Here is a 24,459-nt window from a genome sequence, read left to right as displayed (position 1 = left end):
TTTGTGTCTTTTTTCTTAGTTTTTATTGCTAGTGGTTTATAAATTTTATTGACAATAGAATATTATTTAGCATTATAACAAATTGGCTGTTAAGCCATGATAGAATTTATATGCATATTACTAAGTGAAAAAAGCCAATCTTAAAGACCACATACATACTATATGATTCCAACTATGTGATATTCTTGAAAAGGTTAAACTATAATGACGGTAAAAAGATGAGTTGTTGCCAGGAGTTAGTGGGGAGAGAAGGATGAATATGAAGAGAGAATATTTAGGACAGTGAAACTATGTATGATACTGTAATGGTGGATATACCTTATTAGACACTTGTTCAAATCCATAGAATATACAACACCCAGAGTAAAACTCTAAGGTAAACTAGGGACTTTGGATGGTAATGATTTATCAGTGTAGGTTGATCAACTGTAACAAATGGTGGACAATGGAGATAATGGGGAGGCTATATATGTATGGGGGTCAAGAAGTTTATGGGATATCTCTGTACTTTCAGCTCAGTATTGCTGTGAACCTTCTCTAAAAATTCAAAACAAAAATAAAAATAAAACAAAAACATAGTAGCTACTCTTTTAATATCCCAGGGAGCTCTCCTTGAACCTTTGGCTATTGGAATTATTGTTGAGACTACCCAACTTTAGATTTTCCTAGTTTGGGCTTGCTACCATGAGCTAGGTTTGTAGCTTGTAACTTTTATGTATCTCACCTACCAGATCCTCATTCTGCTTACCTTACCCTGTAATGGACACCACTGGTGACCTGTGGCTCTTGTTTTCTCACTATCACATCCATCTTTATTATTTGCCCAACCTGTTTCTCTGTAGTGTCCTCAAGGAATCCCACCAGTGCTGTCTTATGAATGATAAACTTGTGAGATGCTCCACTTGCTTTCCAATGAATGAATGGCTGGAGATGTACATTTGTCCACTCTAAAGGAAACTGCACATGTAATCTTTTACATTTTTGCTATACTTTGAGAAGTAAAAGAACTATTATGAACCATAATCTATGCATTTCGGTGTTATTTTGTGACACACGTTTGCTCTGTGTACTTAACATCCTTTAATATATAGTATTTTAATTATTGGAGATGTACAACTTAGCACTTCACTATGTACTATCTTATTCTATAATTAGTCATGTGTGCTTTATATGTACAATTGTACAATAACCTTCCAGTGGGGAGAAATGTCTTTTATATCATTGGTGGTTTCCAGCACACTAAAGACTTAACAGAAAATCAAGAAATGATGTTTGCTGATTCATTAAGGTGCCTTGTAGGGATGTTAAAGTCATAGTATATGCCATTCCTTCCTTGAGTTTTATGCATAAGTTGTTTTGGGAGAATTCAAAAGTTCATAGATTTTTTCCATCTTGACAAAAATTATATATAAATAAGTAATTCTAAATTTTCTGTATTTTCTTTGGATTTCTTTTTAAATCTCTAAAAGATGTTCCCACTAAAGAAGAGTTATCTAGAATTTGTAATTTAGTATATGTATGTGTAAGGGGAGGGATAGAGATAGAGGGGTGGGGAGGGCTTTCTCATTTTTCTTTCTTTTCCTTTTCTTTTTACTATGTAAGCATATGTTATTTTTCATCCACAGTTTTCAGAGTAGTATAAAGCTAAATTATTTGTCCCTTTGGAACTTCAAATGGAAGTAGGTTGTCCATAATTCCTATTTGGTTGCTCATCCCTATTCCTAGTTAGATGTGGAGCTATTTGCTTAGAGTTTTGGTCACTGGATCCTTCAGCTTGAAGACTCTTTCCTTTGATATCTGCATCTTTCTCAAAACTTGAGGGAGCAGTCTCCCATTTGCTGCTGAGAGGTTTTACATCTTGAGTCTTTGTGGCCTTGATTTGAGAGTGTTTTTTCTTCTTCTTGGGCACCTTGAGAGGTGACAAACTTTCAAATGACCGCTGGGACACAGACTGGAGCCACTCTGAAGAGCTTACCACAAGGTTACTTTGGCTTGTAAAACGGGGATTTCTGGGTTGTGTCCAGGATGTGCTGTATCTCTTTATATTTATGAAAGTAGCTGGCTTTAATCTAGGAAAGAAATAAAATACATGAGTTTTTGTCCACACGTACCTTAGGTGTTTGTAGTCCTTAGGTATTTGTGATAGCTTAAGTCATATTTTTAAATTCTTTGGTGAGTTCCTCTTCCCTTAAAACTTTCACCATTATTTCTATGAGGATGATCTATGTCTTCATTTCTGGTCACGATTTTTCAGAAGTACTCCGTTCCTGTACTTCTGAATGCCCAGAGGATATGTTTATTGAGATGCCTGCCCTGACCCAGGCTTCCTGATATAATGGCCACTCTGGGCCTCCGGGCCTTACCTATACATCTAGTTACAATAAATGTTCTCTAAAATTCCACTTTTCTCTAAAAATCGACTTGTTTATCCTATTAGAACGTGCTTGGTATACTGCTATAGGTCTTGGCTTTTTTCTATAGTCAGGAAAAAGATCAGTATGAATCCCAAAGAGGGAAGCTGCATCTATTTCATCTTGCCAGAAGTGAAAACTCTCTCCAATCACATTTTGATCTATATAATCCTTCACAAGAATTTGTATCTTTACTAGATGGAATGTCAAACATGAGATTTATTCCTCAATGTCTGACTTCTGACCAGTGTTGGACTGGAGGTAAAGTTAAGAGACGTAAATCGTCTTGCTAATATACTAGACTCTATTCACTTTGGTTAAGAACAGAACAGACCACTTAAGTTCAAGCCCTATGTTCAGATGTTACATTCTTTAATATGATAATTCTGCCATAAAATACATTAAGTAGTCTCTCTCTAGTCTAAACCTGGATTGAGGTGTAAAGTGGTTTAACAAAGGTGTGATTTTCTCATTTTTTGTTTATTCTCACTTTACTCAGTAATCACTTACTCTGTGTGTGCTGAGCCAGTCAGGCCAAGTATATATAAAAGAGAAAGGCAGCCATAAAAAATTTCAAAGAACAAAAAATATTTAATTATTATAAGAATAGTTTTTTAAGACTTTTTTTAATATTTATTTTTGAGAGAGAGAGAAACAGAGCGTGAGCAGGGGAGGGGCAGAGAGAAAGGGAGACACAGAATCTGAAGCAGGCTCCAGGCTCTGCGCTGTCAGCACAGAGCCCGATGTGGGGCTCAAACTCACAGACTGTGAGATCATGACCTGGGCTGAAGTTGGTCGCTTAACCGACCGAGCCACCCAGCCGCCCCAATTATAAAAATAATTTAAATATACAGTGTATCCATCTGTTAAGAATGGTCTTGCTTGCTACTTTTGTACTCTTTCTTATATCCATGTATACCTACATTAGAAACTTTTGGGAAGTGTCTGCCCCAGGCACAATTTGCCGTTCTCTGGGGACTGCCTCTTGATCCACAGAGCTAGGCCTTCCATCAGCCATATTTGTAACTGTCTGATCTGTAACCCACTGGCATGGCTGCCAACCACATTGTCTTTCCCTATAATTTAGAATTGGCAATGAAAGATAGCGTGTCTTGTGAGTTAAAGTGTTATAGGATGCAAATTTGTGAGGGTAAGAGGTATGAAAACACTTTTGTAGAGCAAGAAAAGCAGAGACTGACGATGGATAAAGAGCCCTGGTAGCTTTCCATTCCCCAGTGTCAGTCCTTTTCTGAGACCTGGCTGAATCCTCTCTCCTCTTTATTTCCATAAATAGTCTTGGATTTTCTCAGAACTCTTCCCTCTTACCCTACCTTATGCTTTTTGATTAATCTAGCTTAAACTGGTTTCTGTTATTTGCAACCAAAGAGTTCTTAATTAATATAACCTACTATATATCTACTCTTCTAGATTCAGGGTAATCCACACTAAGTAAATTTCTGGGTTTGAAGGATGTAAGAAATCTCTCATGAAAATAATGATTAAAAAATCAAGCTATGTCTTAGTTGTCACCTTTGCCTAGGTCCATTGTATTTTGTTATTAGTTTCCTGATTTTTGAGTCTGCTGATATTATATGTGATGGATCCCTTGTTTGCTTAGGCCTAGGCTATCTGTTTCTTGCATATTAACTGATCTATTAGATAGAATTTCTGTTAGGCACTGCCTTCAGTGATAGCTATCCCATCTGACTAAAAACTGTTACCAGTTGCCTATTTTTTATAATTTTTTGACTTTGCTGATTATATAATAAAGAAATAGGCATTAATCAAAATTTAAGAAAAAAAAGCATAAAGAGTAGTATCATCCTCTGCCAATATTTTATCCAGAGATAATTATTGTTGGGACTATGTGCTACCAGAGATTTTTCTAGGTATCCTTGTGTTTGAGTGTGTATAATATGCACACATTAAATGTATTTGCATAGTGTACAAATGCAACCATACCAAAGCTGTTCTGTAGCTCTTATTCACTTGTGCATCATGAACATTATCCCCTGTTAATTAATATGTACTTATAATATTTAATAGTCACAAAACATTTCATTTTATGGATATACTATAATTTATTTCAGCAATCTTCTATTGTTGAACATTCAGAAAGCTCTTACCTAGGTTTTTTTTTCCTTTTAGAAATTAGGTTTAATTTCTAAAAGTGGAATTTTTTAGTCAAAATGAATGTATGACATTGAGGATTTTTCATTTATATTGTTGGACTGCCTTCCTAAGCCTCTGTATCAGTTCATATTCCAATCACCAGTAAGTGAATTCTTCCACTTGGAGGCAAAAATGAACAGTATTTCATGATTGTTTTAATTTGCACTCCTTTAAGTGAAATTAAACACTGTAAATGTTCGTTGGCCATTTTTTTTTCTTATGTGAATTTATGGTTCATAGGTTTTGCTCATTTTCCTATCGAAATACTCACATTTTGTCACTGATGTGTAGGTGATCTGTGAATATTAAGTATATTGATCTTCTGTTTTTCGTTTGTATTTTAAAAACTTTTAAAAAATGTTTTTTATTTCTTTTTGAGAGACAGAGAGCACGAGTGGGGGAGGGGCAAAGAGAGGGAGACAGAATCTGAAGCAGGCTCCAGGCTCCGAACTGTCAGCACAGAGCCCAACGCGGGGCTTGAACTCACGAACTGCGAGAGCAGTCAGACGCCCAACCGACTGAGCCACCCAGGTGCCCTATCTATCATTTATATTTTAAAGAGAAATATCAAAGCACAGTGATGATAGACTCTGAAAGCAGAATGTCTAACTGGCATAGCAGTTCTGCTACCTGTTGGCTGTGTGACCTTGGACAAATTACTTAACCTCGTTGTAGCCCAATTTCCTTATGTGTAGAATGTAAAATATGTGCATGTGTGTATATAAACATAGAATCGTATGTGGCACATAGAAAGTACTTCAGCCAGGCGCCCTAATCTGGTCTTATCCTTTGTGCTTTCTTCTGAATATCCGTAAACTGAAGTAACTCAAGTTAATTTTTTCTAATTCTGGTTGCTCCCTAGGATTATAGGGCTTAAACACATTGGAGAAATCTGAAGTCAGGCTATGGTCACACTTTATTCATGCATACTTTACTCATAGATTCAAACTAATGAGTAATGTCATGCAAATAGACATTCAAATAAGGCCCGATAACCTACTCCCTTCACATAGCCAATGTTTTTTGATGGCTTTGGGCTTTTGTTCCTTTGTCAAATGTGATATAGCTGCCATTTTTAAGAGGGTATGTTTGTTTCTTAACAATTCTTAATGAATTAATAAGCATTCCTTCTTTACCAAAAATGTATTCAATAGCTGAGAATGACAAAATTGTATTGACTTACTGATGTTGAATTTGGAAGTTGGTTCTTGGATTGAGTATCTGTTTTATCTGGGGGTTTTGCACAATTTTAGTGCTTTCCATGATAGGGAGCAAATACTGCAGTATTTCTTGAGTTTGAGCTATTCTTTTATCCCTGTAGATTCTTTTCTCATCATCTGTCCAATTTATGCCAGTCTTCTTGCTTTGGAAAGAAGTACATTCTTTCATTTTTCTTTTCAAGTTGTGATGCAGATCTGTGGAGCAACCACAAAAATATGTATAAATACATGAACTGAATTGACTCAACAATTATTTATTGAACATTATGTGCCAAGATCTACCTAAAGATTCTTATCCATTTGGAGCTCATACTTTAATTACAGGGTCAGAAAATAAGCAAATCAAAAGTAAAATATATGTCGGGATAAAATTTATGAGGTAAAATAAAGCTGGGGAGGGGAATAAATAATTCTTAGGGGAGAGATTTTTATTTTTTTTTTTAAGGCGTTCAGGGAAGGCCTCCCTGTGAAGCTGACATGTCAAAGGAGTCAGGGAGTGAGTCAGGCAGATACCAGAGGGAAGAGTATTCTAGGCAAGAGGAAGAGTAAGTGTGAAGGCCCTGAGCTAGGTGCATGGTTGTGCGTTGAAGGATCACCAAGATGGCACAAGTGGCTACAGCAGATTGAATCAAGAAAGAGATAAGATAGCAGCTCAGGTAGGTAATTTGGACTCTGTTCACATGAGGCCTCACAGGCCGTTGTAAAGACTTTGATTTTACTAAGTATGAAATGGGGAAGCACTGAAAGATTTTGAGGAGTGTCACGATCTAAGATTTGTTTTAACAGGATCCTGCTGTTATATAATCCTATACAGTAAAACCTTGGATTGCGAGGAACTTGTTCTGGGAGTGTTCCGCAAGACGAGCGAACATTTCTAATAAAATTTTAACTTGATAAACAAGCGGTATCTTGCAATACGAGTGGTAGGTGATGCCGAATGTCATATGATCACAACTGAGCCAATGGTTCTTGAAATTTGCTTTGAGAAATGAGTGCTTTGGATTACAACCATGTTTCCAAAACGAATTATGCTCCAATATCAAGGTTTTACTGTATTTTGAGATTTTTCTAATAAATTAATGTGGGATGAGAGAAGAGAGGAACCAGTGGTGACTCCAAAGCTTCTCATCTTGGGAAACAGAAGGATGAAGATATGGGAAAAACCATGGAAAGAGTATGTTAGAAATCCCTTCTTTATTACATGATATGAAGGAATTGCTTATTTTAATTATGATAATTAGTATAATGTTTTAAAAAGGTGTTTATCTCCCCTCGCAATTACTTAGACTACCACCAAAGAAAACCCAGAAAGTAAGTGTTGGTAAGGATGTGAAGAAATTAGAACCCTGGAGCACTATTGGTGGGAATGTAAAATGCAGTCACTATGAAAACCAGTATGGTGGTTCCTCAAAAATTGAAAATAGAATTACTATATGATCCAGCAATTCTACACCGGGGTATATGCCCCAAAGAGTTGAAAGCAGGTTTCAAAGAGTTATTTGTATAACCATGTTCATAGAAGGAGTATTATTCACAGTAGCCAAAAAGGTGGAAGCAATCCAAGTGCCCACTGATGGATGAATGGATAAATAACATATGCTATGTACCTACAATGTAGTATCATCCAGCCTTAACAAGGAAGGAAATTCTGACACCTGCTATAACATGGATGTAACTTGAGGACATTATGCTAAGTGAAACAAATGCTGAGTATTTGTCTTCCAAATACTTGATTACACTTAATATAAGGTACATAGAATAGTCAGAGTCAAAAAGACTCAAAGTAGATACTTGCCAGGAGCTGAGAGGAGGGAGAAATGGGGAGTTGCTTAATGGGTATAGAGTTTCAGTTTTGCAAGATGAAAACAATTTTGGAGATTGTGTGCACAACCATGTGAATATATTTAGCAAAACTGAACTTTACACTTCATAATGGTTAAGATGGTAAATTTCATGTACATTTCAACACAATTCTTAAAAATTCAGTGTACTCAGGAAGAGAGATAAGGGATAAAAGGAAACCATGCATAAAGCCTGAAGAAGACTAGTAGACATTTTAAAGGATGTGGCAGGATTACTTAGGATGCTTAAGGTGGTATGTAGACCACAGAAGAAAAAGGAGAATACACTTAGAATAAAAGCAAGAAATAGGTTATGCTTTGTTAAAAAATAAAAAGTTTATCTAGTTAGAGACCTACATTGAACTATTTATGGGCAAAATGACATGATTTGCTGAACTTGCTCTAAATGCTTTAGATACTTTAAATGGTCTACATAGCACACACAAAAAAAGTAGTGGGAATATAGATGAAAGAATAGCAGGATGCCAATAACTACTAAGGGTGGGTCATGGGCACCGGTGGATTCATTATTATAGTCTACTTTTGTTTATGTTTGAATTTTTCACAATTTGGCTTTTTAAAAATGGAAGCGTCCATTATTAAAAGTGAATGTTGCAGGGCACCTGGGTGGCTCAGTTGGTTAAGTGTCCGACTTCAGCTCAGATCACGATCTCACTGTTCAGAGCAGGACAGAGCCTGCTTCAGATCCTCTGTTTCCCTCTCTCTGCCCCTCCCCTTCTTGTGCTTTCTCTCTCTCAAAAATAAACATTAAAAAAAATTTTAAAGTGAATGCTGCTATATTTTGAGAAAGTGAGAAAGAGGGTAGTCATTAGAATTATGTCCCTGAGGAAATTGATGGGTACGAGTTCTAGGGCACCACTGATACCTGGGAGAGAAACATTTGGACTTCATTTTAAAAATTTTCAATACCCCCCAAAAGAGAGAATAGTATAAGAAACCCTCTTAAATTCATCACTCAGCTTCAATAACTGGATTTCCTTTTGCTGTTAGGATTGACCAGTATTTAGAGTCCATCGATGGCACTAGATGAAATGTTTATAGGCAGCTAATAATATGAATCTGTGCAGGGAAATCATGTTCTGAGGAAACAGAAATGATGCCTGGAATACCATGACTCACTTCTGGGTGTTGGTGGTCCAGCTAAATAGAAGACTGGATACTGTGTTTACCAAATTCAAAGAAATAATTTGGATATAAACCTGTCTGCCAGGATTTATTATGAATTTACTCCTCCCCTACTCTTCTCAGTCAGCTGAATCTCTGTATTTGTACCATAGCTCATCAGTAAATATGAACTCTTCCAGAACTGAAGTCTGCCTAGATCTCTCACTATTCTCTGACAGAATTCATCTCATTTCCCACTTGGTAAGTTCAGTAAGGGGAAAGGACAGAATTCCTTCTGTAATAAACAGATAATGAAGCTAGGAATTTAGAGGAAAATGTACAGCTCTAAATGTATATATTGTAAAGAAAGGGGCAACAGAAAAGAATTAAAGACAAGTCCCTCTGAAATGACTTCAGTAAAAAAAAAAAAATTGTAGAGTTTTTATTCATATGTCATCAAGATTTATGAGGACCTATGCCTGTAAGATAATGTAATCAGTAAGTGATGAGACTCTCGGCTCAGCTCAGGAAAGGCTGAATGAGGCTGAAAAACATAATTTTTAGTACCTGTGGGGGGGCACTGAAAAAAAAAATCTCCCTTTTTCAACAAAATTCCATGACGACTACCTGTCTCCACTCTCTCTCCTATTTTAAAATATACTTTAATTAGATTTGTGCTTCTGTCATTCTACTGAAATTTCTCTGATCAAGATCCTGAATAATACTTCCATGTTGTAAAACCCAAAAGTAAATCCACTTCATTTATCAGAAGCATCAGACTGAGTTGATTATTGCCTCCTCTTTGATACACTTTCTTACTTAGCTTCCGGGACAACACATCCTCTTGCTTTTCCTCCTAGCCCACAAGGTGCTCCTTATGCTTCTTTTGTTGGTTCTTTTCTTTTTCTGATCCATCAGTACTGGAATTCTTAAGGATTTCCTCCTTAACCCTCTTCTATTATCTGTACTCATTTAGAAGTCTTGTCTAGGTTCACACCCTAAAGTACTATCTTTATCTGAAAATCCCCAAATGTACATCTAGCCCAGACCTCTTCCCTGAACTCGACTCCTATCCAACTGCTTAGTTAGTACCTGTATTTCAGTGTCTGAAAGGCATTTCAAAACCAAGTCTAAACTGAATTGCTGCTCTGCCCTCAGTCTTTGCCGTCTCAGCAGAGGATAACTCTACCCAGCTTGTTGCCCTGGAAACTAAAACCCTGGTAGTTCAACAGTTGTAAACAACTGTGAAACCCATCACCACAATCAAGACCTAGAAAATAACCCTAAAAGATTCCTTGTGTTCCTTTCCAGTCCATTCTTGCCTTCATCTCCTTCTCTATCCCTTCTTCCTCCAGGAAACCCTTATCTGTTTGTTTTTTTTTTTTGTCTCTGTGAGTTACTTTGCATTTCATATACATGAGATTTCATATAGCATTTACTTTTCTGTATCTGTCTTCTTGTACTTAACACAATGATTCTGAGATTCATTCATGTCATGTGTATCAGTTCATTACTTTTTTTATTCTATAGTATGGAAAGGACACCAATAACAAGGGGGTATTGGGAATAAGGCAATTAGGTTTTTTTTCAAAGCTATATTAAACTGAAATAATTTTTTTCTGTAATAGACTCATAAAGAAATTAAGCAAATATTTTTCAGAATCAGGAATAAAATGGCTATTAATCCTGTTTATAAAAGCAGTTCTCATAATCCAAACTTCATAGGATTTATTAATGATACAGTGAAAACAACCTTTGTATTTATTAAAATCTGAAACAATAAGAAAAAACCCAAAACACCTCCTCTTGGGATCCTTATCTTCTCAGTCCAACTGGGAATTTGTGTGCTCATAGGACACTTGAAGGATGTCACTTTGAAACAGTTTCCATACAAATCAGTGCTCTTGGGCTGAATTATTTCCTGGATTGACTTCTCACCAGTTTCTACCAATTGTCTTTGTTGGTCTTTGCTGAGCCTGTGAATCTTATTTTGGGAGCTGAAAGAAATTGGGTACTCAGATTTCAATGTCAACCACGAGCTATCTAATCAAGAGTAATGTAATGTATATTACACCTCAGAGTATGTAAAGGATTCTTACAGCTATTACCTTACTTGGAGATCTTACCAGTCCTATGATATAGGCAGGATGGCCAATGTTATCCCTATCTTACATCAGAGAGGGAATATTAGGGAATCAGAATGGTTAAACTATTTTCTTAAGATCATGCAGCTAATAAGAGGGAGGGGCAGGTCTAGAATTCACATCTTGTAACTCGAACACTTTACTTTCTCCTATTTTGATATATCATTTGATTGCTTTCCATAGATATGATAACTAATATATTTTTAAAAATTGTTTTAGTTTGATCAATTCTAGATCCAAGTACAGGTATGCCTAAAGATGGTATCTTAACCTAATTTTATAAGTTTTTGGGGCAGGAGAGTCTACATATTTCTACAGAACCCATTATGCTAAGTAGAAACCAAGTTCTTAGAAGAGTTGAGGAAGGAAGAAAGTGCAGACCATGTTTCCTCTGTTGGATATATTCAGTCTATCCTCAGATACTTACTCTTCCACTGCTTAGATGGTTGTTCATGTCACTGTTTCTAACTTGCCAAGGGGACTGGTGATATAATTATTCCTGGCTTAGACGAAACTACACAGTTTATCTGTTATCCCTGAATTCACTTTCTATTCTTTTTCCAGTTTTTTGGTGCTAGTATTATATGTGTTTTAGGTACGAGTATCAAAAAATAGGTGGCCAGTGCTCCAACTGCTATTACAGATAGTAACACATTTGATAGTCATCCATTGTAAACTGTTAAATAATTACCTTATGCCAGAAATGTTTCTTTTCAAAAAGAGAAACTCAGATAATGCAATGATAAATGCAGACAAATAAATGTCTAGTTGTAGATTTTAAGGCATCCAATGGGGACAGTTTGGGAATACTGAAATCTCACAACGCTTCAAAATGCATCATGTAAACACTGCTACGTACAACACTGGCCTAGTCACAGATACTATGGAGAATATAAGAAGACTTCAATTAGCAATTGTTATAAAAAAGTTACTTTTACCTGTTGCTTTAACTCAAAATCAAAATCACAGAAGCCAGAGGGAAAGGAGTAATGTAGTCAGGTAGAAGAAATCAAGTATAGTTCTCCTACCTTACATATCTTTTTAGAAGCCAAGAAGGAGCTCGTGCGGGTATTTTCACTAAAAAAGAGAGTATACCATAAAATTTCTAAATGGAGATTTAAAAAAAAAATTTTTTTTTTAACATTTATTCATCTTTGAGAGACAGAGAGAGACAGAGCGTGAGTGGGGGACGAGCAGAGAGAGAGGGAGACATAGAATCTGAAGCAGGCTCCAGGCTCTGAGTTGTCAGCACAGAGCCCGATGCGGGACTTGAATTCACGGACTGCGAGATCATGACCTGAGCCGAAGTCAGATGCTTAACCCACCGAGCCACCCAGGGCCCCCATAAATGGAGATTTTTTTAGAGATTAACAAAACTTGTTTTTACTTCTTGACAATTACCTCATTCATACATTTAATGGCTAGCTTAACTGAGCTTATTTTCAATTAATCTGCCATTGTTTCATCCAGACATGAAGTATACCTGTACATATTTCCCCTAGAAGCCTTTAAACTCTTTCAAGAGAATAGTAGACAGTAGAAATACCTATCCAATAATTGTCAAACAATTCAGAATTGAATATATATATTTACATTTATATAAACATCTATGAAGGATGTTTGTCTACATGTATAGTAGACAGCCAACCTAGGACACAGCCATCCCAGACCCCGCCCCCCCCGCAAAAAAAAAAGTATAGTATGTAATAGGTAGCTATACATCACATATATTATGATTTTAACAGTAAAATATAAAATGGGTATTTAAAATTAATATAACATTCTATATTTCCTTTTCTTTTTCTTTTTTTTTTTCTTCAACGTTTATATTTATTTTTGGGACAGAGAGAGACAGAGCATGAACGGGGGAGGGGCAGAGAGAGAGGGAGACACAGAATTGGAAACAGGCTCCAGGCTCCGAGCCATCAGCCCAGAGCCTGACGTGGGGCTCGAGCTCACGGACCGCGAGATCGTGACCTGGCTGAAGTCGGACGCTTAACCGACTGCGCCACCCAGGTGCCCCTCTATATTTCCTTTTCTGGTATATAAACACTATTAAGTAAAAACAATTGGAGCAGTTAACAGTGGCAATTAGTAATTTATGGAAGAAATTAAGCAAATAGTATGTGTGATAATATATTCATATCTTTGTTTCTGATACAGATTTTAACTCCTTGTTGGATATTTAAATTTTATAAGCCATTTTATTGTGTATTCTTAAGACACATAAATATTGACTTTTAAAAGTTCAAGGTAAATATAATGAGGCTAATAGATATTTCCTATATTTAATAAAAATTAACAATGATATGGTTATGTCCCATGATAAAATAGAGTATTTTTGCATTTTGTATTTCCTTTTCTGATAATACTCTCTGAACTCCCTGCAGCCTTTAGGACATCCCTCTTTTCTTCTGTGTAGTGGTAACACTGAACACATTCAAAGTCAAGTTCTCTCTCACTTGCAGGTCTCTTACCAAGCCCACTTTACATTGGTCCCTGGTGGCAGTCCAGTGCAATGACATCAAATTAGATAATCCCGTCAACAGAAGAGTGTGAACATGGAATACGATTTTACTTACTAGCAACAGCAGGTTTTCCAACTTGTAAGGAATTAGTTTCCAGCCCTTCAAAAATGTCCATCCACTTATTATCTAGTAGACTAGCTTTTTGGCATTCAGGCCATTTGCATCTTTAAATTCATCATGTAGGTTCTGCATGTCTGGATTGTTCATTGTTGTTAGACACTGAAGCACACTGGATGTCACCGTAAGTTAAACTTGGGGAAAATGTGTACTGTTTTTTTGTTTTTAATTTTACTTAAACATTTTTTAAAATTTTATTTAAATTCAAGTTAGTTAACATATAGTGTAATAATGATTTTAGGAGTAGAATTTAGCATTCATCACTTCCATATAACACCCAGTGCTCATCCCAACAAGTGCCCTCAAATGCCCATCACCCATTTAGTCTATCCCTCCACTCCCCTCCCCATCAGCAACCCTCACTTTATTCTCTGTATTTGAGTCTCTTATGGTTTGCCTCCCTCTCTGTTTTTATCTTATTTTTCCTTCCCTTCCCCTATGTTCATCTGTTTTACTACATTTCCACGAGTAAAATCATATACTTATCTTTCTCTGACTTACTTTGCTTAGCATAATACCCTCTAGTTCCATCCATGTTGTTGCAAATGGCAAGATTTCATTCTTTTTGATCGCTGAGTAATATTCCATTGTATGTATATTCCACATCTTCTTTATCCATTCATCAGTTGATGGACATTTGGACTCTTTTCATAATTTAACTATTGTTGATAGTGCTGCTACAAACATTGGGGTGCATGTGCCCCTTTGAATCAGAACTTTTGTTTCCTTGTATACCTGGTAGTGCATTGCTGGGTTGTAGGGTAGTTCTATTTTTAATTTTTTGAGGAACCTCCATACTGTTTTCCAGAGTGGCTGCACCAGTTTGCATTCCAACCAGCAGGGCAAAAGTGTTCCCCTTTCTCTGCATCCTCACCAACATCTGTTGATTCCTGAGTTACTAATTTTAGCCATTCTGATAGGTGTGAGGTGGTATCTCATTGTGGTTTTGATTTGTATTTCCCTGATGATGAGTGATGTTGAGCATCTTTTCATGTGTCTGTTAGCCATCTGGATGTCTTCTTTGGAAAAGTGTTCATGTCTTTTGCCCATTTCTTCACTGGATTATTAGTTTTTTGGGTATTGAATTTAATATTTATTTTGGGGGGGGGGCAGAAACTAGGGGAGGGGCAGAGAGAGGTGGAGAGAGAGAATCCCAAGCAGGCTCCGTGCTCTCAGTGCAGAGTCTGACTTGGGGCTTGATTCCATGAACCATGAGATCATGACCTGAGCCAAAATCAAGACTTGAATGTCTAACTGAGTGAGCCACCCAGGCACCTGCAGGGAAAATGTTTTTAAAGCACAGGGGTAATCTGAACTTAAACTGAAGGTGGATTTCAAATAAATTAGTTTTCATGGTGGTTTCATTTGGCTGCCCCTTCTGGTGACACCTTTGAGTTTTGAGTCAGTCTTCTTTCCCCCCAAATGTCATTCCCCCCCCCCCCCCCCCGTTTGAGTTTTTGTCACAATCTACACACAATACCAAATAGCTCAGGTGTAGGGAATCCTTTTCTACAGTCCTTGGTACTTCTATAAAGATCATCAAACAGTTTGAGAGAAAACAATGTAAATTATTTTACTGTAGTGCTTTCCTATATTCTCACGTTCAAACTACTTCCAAATTGGAGGACATTCTTCTCCCACATGTCAAAAATGTGGTTTATTGGCAGACCAACGTTTTGATATTTGACAACCATGATAGACATCTTGTAGGCACAGGTACAAGGAGGCTATCTTCTTGCATTCTATAAAGTTAAAAAATCTCATTAAGTGTTTCTGCAAGTTTTGAGGAAATTAAAAAGTGACCCAAAACTTTCATTATGAAAGACTCAATATCACAGGATAGAAAATCACACTATTTTTTAGTATAAGGTGTGCAAGATATCTTAGAAGGTAAGATCTTTTCATTTTCTTTGGTAAAAGTTTATAGATGGAATGAAAGTTGCCAAATTTTACCTTTTAACTGCCAAGCATGCAGATACATGAGCAAAGTATAGTTTATATTTTGACAACACATTAACAATACAAATATTTATGTTTTCTGTGCCCCTGTTCTTTTTCCTCTCCTCCTGGTATTCTAATTATGTGTACTTTACATCTTTTAAAATTGTTCCACTGACCTTTGATATTCTTTGTTTTCCCCTTCTGTGTTCCTCTTAGCATTTCAGTTTGGGGAGTTGGTCTTACCTATCTTCAAGCTCACTGATTCTTTCCTTGACCACTTCCAGTCCACTACTGATGAGGCCATCAAAGGCATTTTTCATTTTTGTTAGTGTTTTTGGTTTTTAGCATTTCATTTAGATTCTTTCTTAAATGCTTCCAGATCTTTGCTTATATTGCCCATCTGTTCTTACATATTGGTTACTTTTCCCATTAGAGCTCTTAACATTAATCATAGTTGTCTTTTTAAAAATTGTATTTAAGTCCAGTATAATTAACCTACAGTGTTATATTAGTATCATGTGTACAATAGTAATTCAACAATTCTATACATTACTAAGTGCTCCTCATAAGTGTAATCTTAATCCCCTTTACTTATATCGCCCATCCCCCCCCCCCTACATTCTATAACCATCAGTTCTTTATATTTAAGAATCTTTTTTTTAATCTCTTTTCTTTGTTCATTTGTTTCTTAGGTTGAACATATTAGTGAAATCATATAGTATTTGTCTTTCTCTGACTTATTTCACTTATACTCCCCATCTCCATCCATGTTGTTGCAAACGGCAAGATTTGCCACACACACACACACACACACACACACACACCATATCTTCTTTATCCATTCATCTATTGCTGGATGTTTGGGCTGCTTCCATATCTTGCCAATTAAAAATAATGCTTCAATAAACATAGGGGTGCTGTATAGATCTTTTTGAATTAGTGTTTTCATATTCTTTGGGTAAATACCCAGTAGTGGAATTACTGGAGCATATGGTAATTCTGGTTTTCATTTTTGAATCTCCATACTGTTTTCCACAGTGGCTGCACTGGTTTGCATTCCCACCAGCAGTGCACAAGGGTTCCCCTTTCTCCACATCCTTGCCAATACCTGTTGTTTCTCATATTGTTGATTTTAGCCATTCTGACATATGACGGGATAGCTCACTGTGGTTTTGACTTGCATTTCCCTGATGATGAGTGATATTGAGCATCTTTTCATGTGTCTGTTGGCCATCTATATGTCTTTGTTGGAGAAATGTCTGTTCATGTCTTCTACCCATTTTTTAATTGAATATTTGTTTTGTGGGTTGAGTTGTATCAGGTTTTTATACTTTATATATTTTGGATACTAACCTTTTATTGGATATGCCACTTGCAAATACCTTCTCCCATTCAGAAGGTTATCTTTTAGTTTTGTGGATTGTTTCCTTTGCTGTGCAAAAGCTTTTTATTTTGATGTCTTAATAGTTTATTTTTGCTTTTGTTTCCCTTGCCTCGGGAGACATATCTAGAAAAATGTTGCCATGGCCAATGTCTTTCTTGGTGTAGACTTTCATAATGTAGACTTTTTATGGTTTCAGTTCTCAAATTTAAGTCTATGTTTTCTTAGTGTAGACTTTTTATGGTTTCGGTTCTCACGTTTTCTTAGTGTAGACTTTTTATGCTCTCTTAGTTTAGAATTTTTATGGTTTCAGTTTTCACATTTAAGTCCTTAATCCATTTAGAGTTTATTTTTCTGTATGGTGTAAGAAAGTGGTACGGTTTCATTCTTTTGCATGCAGCTATCCAGTTTTCCCAGAACCACTGGTTGAAGAGACTTGCCTTTTTCTCATTGCATATTCTTACCTCCTTTGTTGAAGATTAATTGCCCAAATATTTGAGGGTTTATTTCAGGGTTCTCTATTCTGTTCTATTGATTTATGTTTTTATTCTTGTGCCAGTCATACTGTTTTATTACTATAGCTTTGTAGTATATCTTGAAATCTGTAATTGTGATACCTTTACTTTTGTTCTTCTTTTTCAAGATTGCTTTGGCTTTTCAGGGTCTTTTGTGGTTCCACACTAATTTTGGTGTTACTTGTTCTAGTTCTATAAAAAATGCTGTTAGTATTTTGATAGGGATTGTATTAAGTCTGTGGATTGCTTTGGGTAGTATAGACATTTTAACCATATTTGTTCTCCCAGTCCATGATCATGGAGTATCTTTCCATTTGTGTCATCTTCAGTTTTTTCCATCAGTGTTTTATAGTTTTCAGAGTACAGGTCTTTCACCTCAATTATGTTTATTCCTAGATATTTTATTATTTTTGGTGAAATTGTAAATGGGATTGTTTTAATTTCTGTTGCTTCATTATTAGTGTGTAGAAAGGCAACAAATTTCTGTGTATTGATTTTGTATCCTGTGGCCTTATTGAATTCATTAATCAGTTCTAGTAGTTCTTTTGTGGAGTCTTGAGGGTTTTCTATGTATAGTAATATGTCATCTGCAAATGATGAAAGCTTACTTCTTCCTTATAAACTTGGATGCTTTTATTTTTTTGTTGTCTGACTGTTGTGGCTAGGACTGCCAGTACTATGTTGAATAAAAGTGGTGAAATGGATGTCCTTGTCTTGTTCCTGACCTTAGGGGAAAAGCTCTCAGTTTTTAAACATTGAGTATGATGTTAGCTGTGGGTTTTTAAATATATGACCTTTATTATGTTGAGGTATGTTCCCTCTAAACCTACTTTGTTGAGGTCTTTTATCATGAATGGATGTTGTGCTTTGTCAAATGATATTTCTGCATCTATTGAAATGATCATATAGTTTTTATCCTTTCTCTTATTTATGTATCACATTGATTAATCTGTGAAAACTGAACCACCCTTGCATTCCAGGAATAAATCTCACTTGACTGTGGTGAATGATTTTTTAAATTTTTTTTTTCAACGTTTATTTATTTTTGGGACAGAGAGAGACAGAGCATGAACGGGGGAGGGGCAGAGAGAGAGAGGGAGACACAGAATCAGAAGCAGGCTCCAGGCTCTGAGCTATCAGCCCAGAGCCTGATGCGGGGCTCGAACTCACGGACCGCGAGATCGTGACCTGGCTGAAGTCGGACGCTTAACCGACTGCGCCACCCAGGCGCCCCAATGATTTTTTAAATGTATTGTTGGATTTGGCTTGCCAGTATTTTATCGAGGATTTCTGCATGTGTGTTTATTAGACATATTGGCCTGTAATTCTCTTCTTTTGTAGCGTATTTACTTGGTTTTGGTATCAGTTTAACACTGGCTGCATAGAACGCATTTGGAAGCTTTCCTTCCTTTCTATATATATATATATATATATATATATATATTTTTTTTTTTTTTTTTTTTTTTTGGAATAGTTTGAGATGAGTCAGTACTAACTCTTCTTTAAATGTTTGGTAGAATTTACCTGTGAAACCATCTGGTCCTGGAATTTGTTGGGAGTCTTTTGATTACTGATTCAATTTCACTGCTTATAATCAATCTGTTCAAATTTTCTATTTCTTCCCGATTCAGTTTTGGGAAGTTATAGGTTTCTAGGAATTGATGTATCTCTTCTAGGTTGTTCAATTGGTGGGCATATAATTTTTCATTATATTGTCTTATAATGCTTTGTATTTTCTAAAGTATAAGTTGTTATTTCTCCTCTTTCATTTCTGATTTTGTTTGAGTCCTCTCTCTCTCTCTTTTGATGAGAATACTGGCTAAAGTATTCTCAATTTTGTTGATCTCAAAGAACCAGCTCCTGGTTACACTGATCTATTCTGTTATTTTAGATTCCATTTTATTTCTTCTCTAATGTTTATTATTAATCTTTCCTTCTACTGATTGGGTTTGGTTTTGTTATTCTTTCTAGTTCCTTTAGATGTAAGGTTAGATTATTTATGTGAGATTTTTCTTGCTTCTTGAGGTAGGCCTATACTGCTATAAACTTCTCTCTTAGAATAGCTTTTGCTGAATCCCAAAGATTTTAAAAAATTGTGTTTTCATATTCATTTGTCTCCATATAATTAGAAAACATTTTTTTTTATTTTTTTTTATTTTAGAGAGGGAGATTGAGTGAGCAGGCTGGGAGAGGGGCAGAGGCAGAGAGAGAGAATCCCAAGCAGGCTTCCTGCTCAGCATGAAGTCTGATGCAGGGCTCGATCCCACAACCTGATCTGAAATCAAGAACTGGACGTTTAACCGACCAAGCCATCCAGATGTCCCTGTATCCATATATTTTTTTGATTTCCTTTTTGATTTCTTGGCTGACCCATTCATTGTTTAGTAGCATGTTATTTAAGTTCCATGTATTTGTGTTCTTTCCAGATTTTTTTCTTGAGGGTGCTTTCTAGTTTCATAGCATTGTGGTTGGAAAAAATGCATGGTATGACTTTAATTTTTTTAATTTGTTGAGATTTGTTTTGTGGCCCAATATGTGATCTATTTTGGAGAATGTTCCACGTACACTCAAAAGAACATGTATTCTGTTGTTTTAGAATGGGATGTTCTGAATATATCTGTTAGATCCATCTGGGCCAATGTGTCATTCAAAGTCACTGTGTTTTTGTTGATTTTCTGTTTGGATGATCTACCACTGATATAAATTGGGTGTTCAGGTCCCCTACTATTATTGTATTACTATTGATTACTTTGTTACCAGCAGCTTTATGTATTTAGGTGCTGAATACCCATAGTTGTTATATCTTCTTGCTGTATTTTCCCTTTGATGATTACATAGTGTCCTTCTTTGACTCGTTACAATCTTTGTTTTAAATTTTTTTTTTCAACGTTTTATTTATTTTTGGGACAGAGAGAGACAGAGCATGAACGGGGGAGGGGCAGAGAGAGAGGGAGACACAGAATCGGAAACAGGCTCCAGGCTCTGAGCCATCAGCCCAGAGCCCGACGCGGGGCTCGAACTCCCGGACTGCGAGATCGTGACCTGGCTGAAGTCGGACGCCTAACCGACTGCGCCACCCAGGTGCCCCACAATCTTTGTTTTAAAGTCTATTTTCTTCTGATATATGTATTGCTATCTCAGCTTTTTTCACTTAAATTTACATGATAAATGTTTTCTCATTCCTTCACTTTCAATGTGCATGTGTCTTTAGGTCTGAAACAAGTCTCTTGTAGGCAACATACAGATGGGTCTTGCTTTTTCATCTATTCTTTTACCCTTGGAGCATTTACATTCAAAGTAATAATTGATGCTATTTTGTTACTTGTTTTATGGTTGATTCTGTAGTTCTTCTTTGTTCCTTTCTTCTCTTGTTCTCTTCCCTGATGGTTTGCTAGCTTTCTTTAGTAATATACCTGGATTCTGGTTTTTTTTTTTTTTTTTTTTTTTTGCATATCTCTTACTGATTTTTTATTTGTGGTTACCATTAGTTTGTATGTAAATCTTATGCATATAACAGCCTATATTAAATTGATGGTTGCTTAATTTTGAACCCATTCTTTACTCCTCTCCCCCCATTTTAGACATATGGCATCATATTTTACATTTATTTAGTGAAGTCCTTGACTGACTTTTATAGTTATACTTAATTTTATTGCTTTTGTATTTCTTACTTTTCTCACGCCTGCTTTATGGTCTTTCCTTCCCCTCAAAGATTCCCTTTTAATATCTCTTCAAGGCTGGTTTTGTGGTCATGTATTCATTTAACTTTTATTTGTCTGGGAAACTCTTTATCTCTCCATTATGGATGATAGCCTTGCTGGGTAAAGTATAACTGACTGCTAGAATATTATTTTTATCTTTCAGCACTTGAATATATTATGCTGCTCTCTTCTGGCCTTCAAAGTGTCTGCTGAAAAATCAGTTGATAACCTTATGGGGCTTCCTTTGTATGTAACTGTTTTCTTTTCTCTTGTTGCTTTTAAAATTCTCTGTTATCACTACTTTTTGCCATTTTAATTACTATGTGTCTTGGTGTGGACCTCCTTGGGTTGATTTTGTTGGGGTCTTTTGTGCCTCCTGTACTTGGATTTCTGTTTCCTTCCCCAGATTCAGAAACTTTTCAGCTATTTCTTCAAATACATTTTCTGCTCCCATTTCTCTCTCTTCTCCTTTTGGGATTCCCTATTAATGTAAATGTTATCATCCCTGATGGTGTCATTGAGTTCTTTTAGTCTAATTTCAATTTCTATTATGTTTCTCTCTCTTGTTCAGCTTGATTGCTTTCCATTCTGTTCTGCAGGTCTCCGATCCATTCTTCTGCTTCCTCTAGTCTATTTATTCCAACTAGTTAATTTCAGCTGAGTTCTTCATCTCTGGTTGGTTTTCCCTCTCTTTGTTGAGGGTATCACCGAGTCCCTCCATGTTTTTCACAAGCCCAGTGAGTATCTTTGTGACCATTACTTTAAGTTCTCTATCAGGCATTTACTTACCTCCATTTTGTTTAGCTCTCTTGCTGTGATTTTGCCCTGTGCTTTCATTTGGAACATATTTCTCTGAGCCTATTTCTACGTGTTAGGAGTCAGCTGCATCTCCTGCTCTTAAAAGTAGTGGCCTATGAAGAAGGGGCTCTGTAGTGCCCTACAGTGCAGTGTCCCTTGTTCACCAGAACCTGGTGCTTGAGGGGTATCTATTTGTGCACCCTACTGTTGTGGTTGAGCCACTTCTGCCTCCAGTCTAGTCATCTGCTTTGGCTCTCTTTGCCTGTTGTGGGTAGAGTTTCGTCCCCGTGTTTCTGGTGTGCCAGTCGAGGCTGCCTTGGGCTTGAGTTGGAGTCAGACAAGGCAACTGACAGAGATACTGTAGTACAAAACTGCTGGGCATTTTCTCTGTGTTGTCCTCTGAGAAGCTTTGGCTGGTGGATGGGCCCTTGTTGTCAGACTACATGTCTGCCCCCAGCACACTGCTAGGGCCTCAGTTGGACTGGTGTATGTGCTTATTTTCCAGTCTCCCCTGGGTAGGGGTCACTTTGGAGTGGTGCTGGTCTCTGTCATGACTGCATGTATCCTTTCAGGCCGGTAGCACTGCTTTAGGTGGGTTCCTGTCAATACTGTATTGGAGGAGAATGCAGGGGCAGTTCATGTGGTGTTAGCAAGGTTTGTGCAGGTCTGCTGTGGGAGACAATCTAGAGCTAATGTCTGGTTAGAGGGCTGTGTTTGGAGGAGGATGTGGGGGTGGGGCACACCATTAGTAAGTTATATAGTGAGTGTTGGCACTATACTGTTTCCCACAGGTGTCCATGTGTCTAGGCTGGGAGGTGGGGAAAGGAAATGGCACCCACCAACTCTTTTATTCTCGGAGAAGTCTCCCAAAGATCTCTGCCCCTCTAGCACATGCTCTGAGATGAGTAAACAAATCTCCCTCCTGTATACCCCATGCGTTTTTCAAACTGGTACTTTTATGCTGTATCTCAGTGAGGCTCTTGTGCTGTCTCTTTCAGGGTGTGGACTGAGTTTCCTGTTGCCCTCCTGGCTCTGCCAGAGTTGAGTCAACTGATTTTTAAAGTTCCAGGTATTAAGCTCTGCTGATTATAAGAACTTGCAAAATTATGCGCCTCTTGTTTTTTTGCAGCTTCTCCAGGCCTGGGGTGCTTGGTGTGAGGGTCTGGTACTCTCTCCTTTCCACATTCGTGGCATTCCTTCCTACAGCAAACAGTCCCACCCGTCTGTTTAGCTCCTGACCTTGTCTCTGCCTTTCCTATCCTCTTTGATATGTCCTCTTCTCTACACTTAGCTATGGAGCATCTGTTCTGCGAATCTTTGGGTTGTTTTCTGGGTTATTTACACTGATGTGGGTGTTACCTAGTTATATCCATGAGATGAGGTGATCAGAGGGTCCTCCTACTCCACTATCTTCCCTGGAAGTCTACATTGTTTAATTTTCATATGTTAAAACAATCTTGCATTTCTGGGATAAATTCTATTTGGTCATTGTGCATAATCCTTTTAATATGTTGTGGGATTCAATTTGCTAGTATTTTGTCTTAATTCTTAATAGATTCAGATCTTGGTAAAGAAAAATGATTATATATTTGGCCCCTGGAATCCTAACAATTGCCTTCTTGAGAAACTTTGTTTCATACACCCCTGTCCTCAAACAACTCCTATGTAATCCTGTAACACAGCAAGTAGCATTTATCCCATTATATTTCTGCTGTCTCTTTACCTGTTTGTCACTTTCTGCTTCTTGAGAACAGACTATATTTCTCATTGTATCCTAGTATCTAGTACAATCTTTGACTAGTATAAATTGACACTTCTGGGAAGCAGATAGCCATCAGATCCTTAAAAAAACATGAACAAAGATGGAAAGGAGATTTTTTAACAAAGACGGATTATAAGAGAGTGTCTGAGACATAGAGGAATACTGTTAGGAAGGTTAAAATATCAAGTGAGTTAAGATATGAATAAATATTTGGCACAAGAATAGACATTCAGATCAATGGAACAGAATAGAGAACCCAGAAATGGACCCACAAACATATGGCCAACTCATCTTTGACAAAGCAGGAAAGAACATCCAATGGAATAAAGATAGTCTCTTCAGCAAGTGGTGCTGCGACAGCGACATGCAGAAGAATGAACCTGGACCACTTTCTTACACCATATACAAAAAATAAATTCAAAATGGATGAAAGAACTAAATGTAAGACAGGAAGCCATCAAAATCCTAGAGGAGAAAGCAGGCAAAAACCTCTTTGATCTTGGCTGCAGCAACTTCTTACTCAACACATCTCTAGAGGCAAGGGAAACAAAAGTAAAAATGAACTACTGGGACCTCATCAAAATAAAAAGCTTCTGTACAGCGAAGGAAACAATCAGCAAAACTAAAATGGGAGAAGATATTTGCAAAGGACATATCAGATAAATGGAACATCTATAAGGAACTTATCAAACTCAACACCCAAAAAAATAATCCAGTGAAGAAATGGGCAAAAGACATGAATAGACACTTCTCCAAGGAAGACATCCAGATGGCCAACCGACCCATGAAAAAATGCTCCACAT

General features: G+C 36.9%; 2 protein-coding genes across 28 annotated transcripts in view; one reads left to right on the top strand and one right to left on the bottom strand.

Annotated features, from left to right (window-relative positions):
- LOC123384041 overlaps positions 1–24,459 on the top strand; it is a 59,022-nt gene that overhangs the window by 19,626 nt on the left and 14,937 nt on the right. For 3 of the 15 annotated variants that reach the window (XM_045052793.1, XR_006594602.1, XR_006594599.1), the window contains exon 3: positions 22,893–23,001. The exons of the other annotated variants lie outside the window; for them this stretch is intronic. In XM_045052793.1, the coding sequence (XP_044908728.1) occupies positions 22,893–22,904 (12 nt within the window). In that variant the 3' untranslated portion in view covers positions 22,905–23,001. Of the gene's footprint in view, positions 1–22,892; positions 23,002–24,459 lie in introns of those variants that run through there. 15 annotated transcript variants of the gene reach the window in all.
- AGBL3 (AGBL carboxypeptidase 3) overlaps positions 269–24,459 on the bottom strand; it is a 72,886-nt gene continuing 48,695 nt past the window's right edge. For 11 of the 13 annotated variants that reach the window (XM_019825836.3, XM_045052779.1, XM_045052780.1 and 8 more), the window contains 4 exons: positions 11,942–11,990; positions 10,570–10,766; positions 5,767–5,998; positions 269–2,069 (listed from right to left, as the gene is read on the bottom strand). In XM_019825836.3, the coding sequence (XP_019681395.2) occupies positions 1,670–2,069; positions 5,767–5,998; positions 10,570–10,766; positions 11,942–11,990 (878 nt within the window). In that variant the 3' untranslated portion in view covers positions 269–1,669. The remainder of the gene's footprint in view (positions 2,070–5,766; positions 5,999–10,569; positions 10,767–11,941; positions 11,991–24,459) is intronic. The other 2 variants (XM_019825843.3, XM_019825846.3) reach the window with 1 other exon arrangement.

The sequence above is a fragment of the Felis catus genome, chromosome A2, assembly GCF_018350175.1.
Source record: "Felis catus isolate Fca126 chromosome A2, F.catus_Fca126_mat1.0, whole genome shotgun sequence".
Taxonomy (NCBI): Eukaryota; Metazoa; Chordata; class Mammalia; order Carnivora; family Felidae; genus Felis; species Felis catus.
The sequence above is the reverse complement of the archived record's forward strand: the minus strand, read 5'-3'. Positions and strand labels throughout refer to the sequence as shown.